Here is a 12,043-nt window from a genome sequence, read left to right on the forward strand (position 1 = left end):
TCAGAGTTACACACCTGTAAGGGGCCATTTGGAAGCCCATGAGGGTCCCTGGACCCCAACTGTAGACCCACTGGTGTAGCAGAGTGTTTCCAGTGAGCCAACATGCACAATATCAGCACCCTGACTCTGTTTGACCAGAATGAAACAGAGCCTTCATTAGTATCATTGGCAACACCTGTGAATGTCTTCACAATACGGCTGCTGTGAATAGAGCCTATTATGCCTGAGATTCACTCCCGATCTAGGCTGTGGTACGCAACGCCCCCGATACCCGGGAGGGTTGTTTCTGACCTCAAAATCACCCTGATTATCTTGTAGTGTGGGTCCAGCTAAACCCTACTCGGTGTTTCCCCAAAATGCATTCATCAGTGGGCACACACAAACACACATTCCAAATCAACTGGTTGGTTTTGGCAATACGTGTATGAATGTTTTGTGGATACGGTATTCTAAGTTTACAATGAAAGTCTAAAGTCCTACTGGCTCTCTCAATAGCTCTGGATCCGTCTGGCTGCAAAATCCTCGCTTCATATTCAGGTCAATTTCACTTTGCACCTGAACCCCAACATCCATATTCTGGTGGGATGTCTACATTGAGCAAACCAACACCAATGTTTTTTTAATCTTTTTGTGTGTGTGTGTGTGTGTGTGTGTGTGTGTGTGTGTGTGTGTGTGTGTGTGTGTGTGTGTGTGTGTGTGTGTGTGTGTGTGTGTGTGTGTGTGTGTGTGTGTGTGTGTGTGTGTGTGTGTGTGTGTGTGTGTGTGTGTGTGTGTGTGTGTGTAGGAGTTGTTATACAGGTATAGCTGTATAGATGATCCTCGTTTTGAGAAGTTCCTGTCCAGAGTGTGGTGCCTCGTTAAGAGATATCAGGTAATTAACACCAACTATTATGCGTTGAATGCTTGATTCGGCTGGGACATTCATTTTTCAGCCTCACCCAGCTGATGGCTGCCCACGGTGGGGGAGCAGTTAGGGGTTAAGCGGACATTGCCACATATTGCTGTCACTCAGCTACGGCCCCGTCCCTAAACATGGCTGCCATGTAAACAAACACATGTCATTTATAGCACTGTTTCCCAAACAGTGGGACGAATTAAATAAATATTCCTGTATTCTTTTGTTTCCTATATATGTAGTTTTTAATTATTATTATAAAAAAGGTAATTCTAATTCATTACAGTCAAATTCAATGTTTATTTCATACATAAAAAAAATAAATGTTGAAAAAAGTAGTGATAATAGCAGATCTACAAGCTCCTAACGCATCGCATTGCAACGCGTTAGGAGCTTGAAGAGCATTGAATGCATTGTATTTAAATTGATACATCGTAATGATCACGATATGTTCCTCTGCAGGTGATGTTCGGTGGAGGGTCCAATGAGGGCACAGGCCTCCAGGGGGCGTTACCTGTCCCGGTGTTCGAGGCCTTGAACAAACACTTTGGCGTTTCCTTCGAGTGTTTCGCTTCTCCGCTCAACTGCTACTTCAAACAGTTCTGCTCCGCCTTCCCCGACATAGACGGATACTTCGGTTCCAGAGGGTGAGACACTGTGTGTGTGTGTGTGTGTGTGTGTGTGTGTGTGTGTCTGAGAGAGAGACGGTCAGTAATGCTTGCTAGACAATCTTCTTCATAAGGTCATTACACACCAGGAGAGACATGAATAAACTATACGAAAAAGCAACATAATGATCAAACTTTTATTTTGACGATGCCTGCATTCATACAGGATGATGATTTTATTCATGCTGAAAAATCAACCTCGTTTGGAAATCTGTTGCTTCGTCGCCTCGTTATAATGGCACTGAGTGTGTCATGTACTCATAACACAAACTGCAGTTTAAATGAACCCATTAAGACCTGAGGACGATTCTACAAATGCTTTCAAAATCAGTGGTTCTCAAACTTTTTCGTGTATATAGTGTATATATATATGTTACAGGGAGATTGGCATTCCAGGGAGAATGGAAAAGAAGCGCTTATTTTCACCGCCCGTCCGCCCCCCCCAGGCAATTCTGTAGAACCAACGCTAGAGGTCAGACATGAGTCCCACACCACACACGCACGCATGCACACACGCACAAACGAGCACGCAAACATGCATGCACGCACACACGCACACACACACGCAAAGCACAAGGGGGCGAGCCTGAGGGGGCGGGGGCGGCTGGCGGGCTATGTTAGTGCAGCGAGTGGCAGTTGGGGCAAACCACTGAGGGGCAAACACAGTCCCCACAACATCATTTACGATTCTGTGCCTATCGGTACATAACTCGGACGGCGCTCAGTCGACTAGCAGACCATCGGCCGGTCGTCGTGGGCACTCGCGCCTGGAGGCGCTCGGGCGCGACTCATGGTCTGCTGGCGCGCCTCAAGGTCTGCTGAGTCGGCGCGCCTCCGTTATGGTCCAAAACTATACTTTATCGGCGAAAAAAAGTAGTCCGCGGTTGTTTGAAAAAGTAATGTCCCAAGCGGGAGTGAAACCCAGACTCCCAGTGGTAGTGGATGGGGAGTCCAATGATTATCGAAGTGCGCCACTGAGGCTGGTATGTATGTTTATCCATGTTGTTGTCGTCGTCGCCGTCCTCGCATCGCTGCCCCGCCCCTAGCCTAAAAACAAGCGCTCCACTTCCAATCTCCCTGGAATGCCAATCTCCCTGTGACATATATATATAGTACCTTTACCTTTAAGTACCTTATTGAAAGGATAACCCCTTGAGATGTATGATCTCATTTTCTAAGGGGTCCTTAAAGCCTAACCCAGACTAGCAAATTATTATTATAGTATTTATGTGTATTATTTATAGGTATATATATGTGTATTTTAGAACGTTCCTGAGTTTCACTCCGGCCAGCGGGTCGTTTGAGGCCAACCCTCCATTCTGTGAAGAACTGATGGACGCCATGGTAACACACTTTGAGGTGAGGATGCTTTGCAATAGGGGTCTTCAACAGAGGGTCCTGGACCCATAGGGGGTCCTCGACGTACCCATACGGGGTCCTCAGAGGGTAGTTGACACTATGTTTTGTTCTGAGCTAATAGAGCTGTTAGCTCAGAGCTACAACTATTCCGCAATCTCCGAATGCTATATAGTATGTAACTACACCTCCTGAATGTTATATAGAGTCTAGAACTACACCTCCTGAATGTTATATAGAGTCTAGAACTACACCTCCTGAATGTTATATAGAGTCTGGAACTACACCTCCTGAATGTTATATAGAGTCTAGAACTACACCTCCTGAATGTTATATAGAGTCTGGAACTACACCTCCTGAATGTTATATAGAGTCTGGAACTACACCTCCTGAATGTTATATAGAGTCTAGAACTACACCTCCTGAATGTTATATAGAGTCTAGAACTACACCTCCTGAATGTTATATAGAGTCTGGAACTACACCTCCTGAATGTTATATAGAGTCTAGAACTACACCTCCTGAATGTTATATAGAGTCTGGAACTACACCTATTGAATGCCATATATTTAAAAGATCTAGTTTCTGCCAAGCTGCAAGCTACAGTATACATTGTAGCCTTCGATTTATTTCATTTACAGTAGGACAACTGCAAAGACGAATTAGAAGCAGTCAGGATAAGGGACACCTGCTTTACTCCCAGATCATTTTCAGAGCTTCCAATGGGTTCACTGAGGTTTAAGTGGTTAAAATATCACGTGTGTGTGTGTGTGTGTGTGTGTGTGTGTGTGTGTGTGTGTGTGTGTGTGTGTGTGTGTGTGTGTGTGTGTGTGTGTGTGTGTGTGTGTGTGTGTGTGTGTGTGTGTGTGTGTGTGTGTGTGTGTGTGTGTGTGTGTGTACAGGAACTTCTAGAGAGTTCCAGTGAGCCGTTGTCGTTCATCGTGTTCGTTCCTGACTGGCGTGAGCCCATGACAGCTGCCCTGACCCGCATGGAGGCCAGTCGCTTCCTGAGACACAGTTTGACGGTGCCCGCCTACCAGCACCAGTACCGCTCTGGTAGTCAGCATATCTGTAAAAGGTACAAAAATACTACTATATTACTACTGTTACTACCAGCACCAATACCGCAATGGTGGTCAGCATAGCTGTCTAGAATACAGTAAAATGACCTGCACACACACACACACACACACACACACAATAAGGACAACTTTATTTAGGCAACGTTTCGGTCAGTAGACCTTCTGACAGTCAGCAGAGCTGTAAACGGTACAAATACACTACAAGCGGGCAGACACAGCTTTGTTGCAGATAAGCTTAATACAGCTTTTCATCGATGAAATGAGGTAGGATAAACGCATAGTTTGCTGTCCATTCCTCTTTAATATTAAATGCCTTGCTTGTCAACTTTCCTCTTACTTTAGACTTTTGGATAATGTTATTTTCTCTTAATCTTGCCACCTACAGCTGGTTTATTTCGATTCATTCTCTGCATCCAAATGTACTGTATGTCATACAAGGCAGTCTGTCATGGAGTTCCAGTAAAAAAAAAATACTATCAATTAAATGACCCTTTGATCATATGTTCTGGCCGACTATCTAATTACGTAGGCAAACTTATTTGCCAACCCCTGCATTAGGGCAATTTTGATAATATAGTTGTTGTTTTTTTAAGGGACATTTAAAAAAATCAATTATAATTGAGAATTAGTTCTATTAACTGTTGTAACATCTTATTTCTGTGTGTGTGTGTGTGTGTGTGTGTGTGTGTGTGTGTGTGTGTGTGTGTGTGTGTGTGTGTGTGTGTGTGTGTGTGTGTGTGTGTGTGTGTGTGTGTGTGTGTGTGTGTGTGTGTGTGTGTGTGTGTGTGTGTGTGTGTTCTTGTATTACTATACTTTTGAGTGCCAAATATCACCACATATATAACTGTGGCACAAACTCCCCATTGCAGTTAGAACTGCAGCTCACTCCCAATTTTCCACCGTAGTCTGAAGACTCACCTCTTAAGACACCACGTCCTGTCATCGATGTTATTAGCACAAATAGCTTAGCTGATAAAACGTAAACATGGACTTCTCATGGTTGTGGTAACGATTCAACGTTGGGTCGTAAATTACCGGGTTGTCACATACAGCCATGAGGATATTTTCCTAAAATGTTGCGGTCTTCACAAGTATAATAATTCAAACCTGTGTGTGTGCTTGTTAGGGTTGGGTACCGAAATACGGTTCCAAGTAGGAACCGATAAAGAAATGGTCGGTACCGGGTACCCATACAAAATATGTAATTTCGATTCTGCATATCGGTTCCTAGACGCGCTAAAAGCCGTTCAAACAAAGGCGTTTAGAAGTCCTACACAAACAGCACAATCTGATCAAAAATCACAAATCCGGTAAAACACCGTTGTATGGAGAAGTATACATCAGTTGCGTCTCTCTGTATGGAGGAGTAGAGAGCTGCTGCTTCTCTCCGAGCGCAATCGGCCCAGCCACATTCCTCCCCGCATCGCCCCCCCCCCTCCGCTCACTCACGACCGTCTCAACTGAAGTAGTAAGGGAAGGAACAGCCTGCCTTGCAAACTTTGTAACCAAGATTTGCTGTTGTCATCTTCAAAACTAGAATTCACGTGTCAGAGGGTGTAACATTAGTTGGAAAACCAGCGCTAGTTAAGAGCTCGCGCAGGGCAAAATGATTAACACCAGCTGTGAACGCTTCTGTTTGTGTGTGTGTGTGTGTGTGTGTGTGTGTGTGTGTGTGTGTGTGTGTGTGTGTGTGTGTGTGTGTGTGTGTGTGTGTGTGTGTGTGTGTGTGTGTGTGTGTGTGTGTGTGTGTGTGTGTGTGTGTGTGTGTGTGTGTGTGTGTGTGTGTCTTTCAAAAATGAAAATGAAACCGAAAGTGACTTCTTCAAAAGGAAGGAATGGCAGACCTAATATTATCAATGCATTTTGTCTGTGTGCAATAATGCAACTGCAGACATTATAATTCCTTTTGCTAGGCTATTCAATATTTGTTTTAATTTCTTGAATATGGCTGGGTAATGTTTTGAGGCATATTGTATTTTATTACTACACAATAGTAAATCAATAATTCTACACAATAAATAAATATGTTTTAAATAACTGATCTCAATATGGACCCATTATAGTTATGATAAGTTTTGCCATAATCATGTAGCTCTACAACAGAGGCACAGCCATGACAGCAATGGCACAAAAAAAATGTATATATATATTTTTTAAATTAATAATTTTCGGCTTTTCGGTTTTCGGCCAAGTGTTTCCTGTATTCGGTATCCGGTTTCGGCCAAGAATTTTCCTTTCGGTGCATCTCTATTAAATAAACATTTGACCTCTTGTTTTTTTTTTACCATTTTGGAACCAAAATATGGAACCGATAGGAACCGGAACCGGACTCGTAAAAATCCTAACGATACCCATCCCTAGTGCTTGTATGACTACGTTGTGAGGACCAAATGTCCCCACGAGTATAGTAGAACTTGAGAAATAGACGTTGTGAGGACCATTTTCCTTGTTCCTCACAAAAGAAACGGTAGTTTATTGTCAACTATTTTTAGGGATAGGCTTACAGTTACAAAAAAGATTCAGGTCAGGATTAGACATTTAGAGGTTACGTTTAGGGGTTGGAATTAGAGTTAAACGTGATTTATACTTAGTTGTGTGCCAGTGTCATGCATCGGAAAAATTGCAGATCTTCAAGCTTGTATATCTGCTATTTTTCGGCTTATGGTTAAAATGGCAATTTGTATTAAAATGGCATTCATAAAATCACTCTCTAATGTTGATGTCCTCACAAGTGTAGTAATTCAAACCTGTTTGTGTGTGCAGAGAGGACATGCACTACCAGGCGGTCCATGGCACGGTGGTCCTTTTCCTCCAGAACCAGGGGGGTTTCTCCCGGTGGGAGCCGACAACCGAGCGAATCAATGAGCTGCTAGGCTCCTACCGCACCGCCGCCGCTGCCGCCCCCGCCGCCCCCGCCGCCCCCGGCTCCGCACCCGCTCCCGGCTCCACCCCCGGCACCGGCCCCGGCTCCACCCCCGGCCCCGGCTCCACCCCCGGCCCCGGCTCCACCCCCGGCCCCGGCTCCACCCCGGGCTCCACCCCAGGTTCCACCCCCGGCTCCGCTCCCGCTCCCGGCTCCGCCTCCCGCTCCTCCTCATGCTCCTCGCTCCCGTCTCCGCCTCCTGCCGGCGGCTCCGCCCACCCGCTCGCGTCATCAGACAGAGACTCTGCCGCGCCTTCCAGGACGTCGAGTGTGGACTCCACCGGTAGCCATGACAACAACAACAATAACAACAACAATAACAGCAGCAGCAGCAGTCCACAAGAGAAGGTGGCTGCTGTTTAGACACTTCTATGATGTTCAGGAACTGAAACTGTTTGTTCATCTCTGTACGACACACACACACACACACACACACACACACACACACACACACACACACACAGACAGACATACTGACAGACAGGTAGGTGTCTGTCTCTCTGTAGGGCAGACAGGTAGGTGTCTTGTCTCTCTGTAGGGCAGACAGACAGGTGTCTCTATCTGTAGGACATGGCCACAAACAACTTGGAGAAGTGACTCCCAACCTGGTGGCCGTTTAGGGTATTGCAAGTGGGGCCCCATATAATTGGCAGATTAAAAGATTTTATTGACAATATTAACATTAATAACACCAAAGTCAAGGTATATGATGCGTTGTGAGCTTGTAGATCGGCTATTTTCACTACTGTTGTATGAAGACATAGGGCATTCAATTAAAAAAAAACTAAACAAAAAAACTACGAACATTTTGAAATATGGACATACAAGGTTTCTGCCCGAAAGCCATGATATACTCTAAGATCCTTGTGGGTAGAACAGACAGACAGACAGTGTCTTCATTCTATTTTAAAGACTAAATGTTATTAGATTAAAACCGTGATTTGACATTTTAGTGACGTTTTTACACCATTCAACTGAAGGCTTGAGCGCTCTGTGACTTCTGATTGGCTCTAGCATCACAGGGGTCAGTTGTAATTGGCTCTCGCATCAGAGGGGGACAGTTGTGATTGGCTGACAATGGCAGCTGTTTGTATTACGTACGTACGTACGTACGTATGTTGTTTTTTAATCTTCTCGTGAGTTTTTTTTTTTTTTTTACTCACGTCATTGTTATTCTTATTTCCCCTTCATGGTTGTCGGTTTGATTCCCAGTATATCTGTCCCAGTATGAACTACGATACAGTGGCGCTAGTAACTGTTTGCATTTAGTTTTAAAGGGGGTTAGATTTAAAGATGGTGTAAGTGATATGTGTTTGTTAAAATAGTTGTTAAATAGCTCTATATTGTGATGGTACTCATTGCTATGGAGTGTTTGTTCAGTAACAGGAGGTCTCCCTGTCTTTCCAGCTCTTTAATAAACAGAAAATAGGATTTTAAGGTCAGACTAGCAATTTTATCCATTTAATAGAGAGAACTTATACAGGATAAACAAGAGAAATTGTAAGCGATAAGTTCCAAGCCAAAATTTAAACTGAAACACTATACAATTAAAGCTGATAAATGTGTTCTCTCTCCTGATTGGTCGAAGTTGGTATCCTGACCTGAAAAAAATGTTCTGTTTGTTAAAGAGCTGGAGAGACGGGGAGATCCCTGTTACTGAACAAACACTCTATAGCTATGATTACTATCACTATATAGAACTTTAACCTTTTAACAAAAAACTTGTTTTAACTAATAAATATCCCCTTTAATAGCATAAATGTGACTAAATGAGACAACAGGACATGAGTTGTAGTATACGATTGCCACAGGAGGGCAGAACCACCAGCGTGACACTTGTGTTGTTAAGACTGTGGTTCTGGCCCCAGAAACGGTCTCGGGTTGATTGTTTTTGGTCCCACCATCATAACACGGTTAACTGGTATACACCATGGTTGTATAGTACTGGTTTGTTGACTTAACTAGTAGTTAGTTCACTATATTACTGGTTGGTTGACTTAACTAGTAGGTAGTTCACTATATTACTGGTTGGTTGACTTAACTAGTAGGTAGTTCACTATGTTACTGGTTGGTTGAAGGCATACTATGTAACTTTGCCTTGAGTTTACATAACAATTGATAAATAAATAAAACATGTATCCATCATTTCCCTCTATAGCAGCAGTCATCAGCTACCGGAGTAGTGTGGTGGTGTTTACCTGCAGAAACACATTGTTCTCTCGTTGTATTTTTGATGTTTTGGTAAACGGGGACGTTTTTGGGCGTCTACCCAAACAAACACCAAAATACAGTGAGAGGCCAATGTGTTTCTGCAGGCAAACATCACCAAACTACTCCAGTGGCTGAGAACGGCTGCTCTAGAGGGAAATGACAAATCATCTATTTTATCGCCCTCTCTGTCCCAGCAACACACTCTCGCGAGATCTAGCAATAGGCTCTATGCACAGCAGCCACATTATCACTTCCTTCACAGGTGTTACTAATGATACTAATGAAGTCTCTGTTCCATTTAGCGTAGCACAGTGGTTTCCACGACCCCCATAACTCTTGAGAGTGTACAAATGGACCCGTAAGGGTCCATTTGGTTTGATTTGTCCATTTGATTTGTACACTCTCAGAGTTACACACCCGTAAGGGGCCATTTGGATGCCCATGAGGGTCCCTGGACCCCAACTTTGTACCCACTGGTCTAGCAGAGTGTTTCCAGTGAGCCAACATGCACAATATCAGCACCCTGACTCTGTTTGACCAGAATGGAACAGAGCCTTCAATTAGTATCATTGGCAACACCTGTGAACGTCTTCACAATATGGCTGCTGTGAATAGAGCCTATCGTAAACATGGTACACATGGGACGTGTACCATGTCGCAACCTAGTGGCGACGCGTCCTAAATTCCTAGAAAGGAAACATCTTTGATATAGCCTTGGAGCCAGGTGCAGGGAGGGTCTTACCCTGATTGGTGGATCAGACAATGGGGGTGGGCGGGCGGGTCATATTCTGATTGGTGGATCACAGTCTTGTCACCAGCATCCTCTGTACATAATGCTATCATTGTATTTACGCTCTAAAGAAAAACAAAAGAAATTAATTGTTTTAACTGTTCCTCTTGTGTTTTTATTTTATTTAATTTAACGTAATTTTGAGTTTTTTAAAGATAAGTCATGTATTATACAATATAGAATTGATTTAAAACTAAACCAAAGTGTCAGTAAGACCTTCTGTCTTCTATGTAAGTAGGCGTGTCTGCATCAGTAACCAGCAAAATACTCAACTTTATTTTTATAATTCTTTGGTTTCATTTTTCATTTTTAGTTTGTTTTTTTGTAAATGAGCTGTTTTTCATGTTTTGTTTTGTTTTTTTTGTTTTGTTTTGCATGATCTAAAGATAAAAACAACCTGTATTTAAAAAAAAAAAAAGAGCTGTTTCTGAGATTTAATCTGTGGCTGAGCTGCACCCAAACAAATCAAAACAAAAACGTTATTGTTCATTTACAGTAAATGCATGTTTCATTGGACATGTTTTATTTTTATTTTCTTCTGCAGAGTTCAAATAAAACTGTTATGATCTGAGATGTCATTCAAAATAAATAGCTGTGAAATGCCCCTTTAAAAAAACATGTTGATTTTTCTCTATGGTTGTGGTCACTGTGTTAAAATGTATTTGACCTGTTTCAGCAACACATCCATGGATTCAAGTTTTCAGTCGCCACATCATTCGGATTTCATCTATTTTCATAGAAGCCAGTATGTCTTCTATGAAAGCATGTTGAACAGCTAGCTAACATAGTCTTTCTACAAGCTGTCAATGCGTCAGCTTGTATATGGGCTATTTTCTGTTAGTATTTTAAGACTGGAGCATTATGTTCAGAAGCATCGTCCATAAAATCTTGAATATTTCATATAAAAGCAACAGTTAGAGCCTCAATCTGTGATTTCTTCACCTGTTGGCAGTATGTGGAACAGCAGGGACAATATTACTAAAACATCATTTTACATTATGTGTTCCTTGTTTAGGAATCAGTGCTATAGTGGGGCGGGGGCTTCCTTTCACACTGTTTCACAAATCACCAGTGGTGTAAAGTAACTAAGTAAATTTACTCAAGTATGTACTTGAGTACAATTTTGAGGTATTTCTTTTTTACTTTACTGGAGTATTTCCGATTTTCAGTACTTTTACTTCTATTCCACTACATCTCAGAGGATAATATTGTACTTTTAATCAACTACAAAGATTTTGATTATTATCACAAAACACACTAACCACTTCAGCCCATATACATTTCGGCCATTTGAAAATTGCAGATCTACAAGCTCACAATGCGTTGCGATGCGACGCATTGTGAGCTTGTAGATCGGCTATTTTCTAAAGACTTGTTATACATTTTGAACTTGTGAAATGGGACATCATGCACAATGAGTACTACTTTTACTTTTGTACGTTAAATATATTTTGATAGCAATACTTTTGTACTTTTACGCAAGTACATTTTTTTATTCCGGACTTTCACTTGTAACATAGTATTTTTACATTGCAGTATTGATACTTTTACTTAAGTAAAACATTTTATTTTGCTTTTAATCCATGCACATCACTTAGTGTTTTTTTTCTCCCCACACTTGCATGGCATATATACTGTAAGTACAGGACTTGGTTGGAGCCAGAAAATGACTTGAGATTCTGTCTGTTTTGGGTGAATGCCAGTGGTTCTCAAAAGGGGACCTTGAGGGGGTTCCAGGGGGTCCTCAGCATGAAAATCAGTTCAACAATTTTAAGCCTAGATACTGTACATTGATACATTGACTAATTGAAAATAGCCCAATCTACAAGCTCACAGAGCGTCGTGATGCAACACGTTGTGAGCTTGTAGATTGGCTATTTCTCCGAAAATCATTGACAATTTTTGTTTACATTTTAGCAACACAAATCTTGTATTGGGGTCCCTGGCACAAAAGGCCGGGGGTCCATGGCTGAATACATATTAATTTTGTACACTCTCAGAGTTACAGACCCATAAGGGTCCATTTGGTTCCTGTCCATCATTTAGCTGGGGACCCCCTGGAACCCCCTCAAGTACCCCTGGGGGTACTTGAGGGGGCTAACCAATGGTATAGTCTAT

General features: G+C 42.5%; 1 protein-coding gene across 6 annotated transcripts in view; it reads left to right on the forward strand.

Moving 5' to 3' along the window:
* Window positions 1-10,554, forward strand: part of pcif1 (phosphorylated CTD interacting factor 1) — a 32,521-nt gene extending 21,967 nt beyond the window's left edge. For 2 of the 6 annotated variants that reach the window (XM_084061618.1, XM_084061619.1), the window contains exons 12-16: window positions 785-871; window positions 1,358-1,542; window positions 2,829-2,922; window positions 3,822-3,997; window positions 6,765-10,554. In XM_084061618.1, the coding sequence (XP_083917744.1) occupies window positions 785-871; window positions 1,358-1,542; window positions 2,829-2,922; window positions 3,822-3,997; window positions 6,765-7,287 (1,065 nt within the window). In that variant the 3' untranslated portion in view covers window positions 7,288-10,554. The remainder of the gene's footprint in view (window positions 1-784; window positions 872-1,357; window positions 1,543-2,828; window positions 2,923-3,821; window positions 3,998-6,764) is intronic. The other 4 variants (XR_014601093.1, XR_014601094.1, XR_014601095.1 and 1 more) reach the window with 4 other exon arrangements.
* The last annotated feature ends 1,489 nt before the right edge of the window (window positions 10,555-12,043 follow it).

This window comes from Gymnoscopelus microlampas (assembly GCF_963454915.1).
Source record: "Gymnoscopelus microlampas genome assembly, chromosome: 7".
In the NCBI taxonomy this organism is placed as follows: domain Eukaryota; kingdom Metazoa; phylum Chordata; class Actinopteri; order Myctophiformes; family Myctophidae; genus Gymnoscopelus; species Gymnoscopelus microlampas.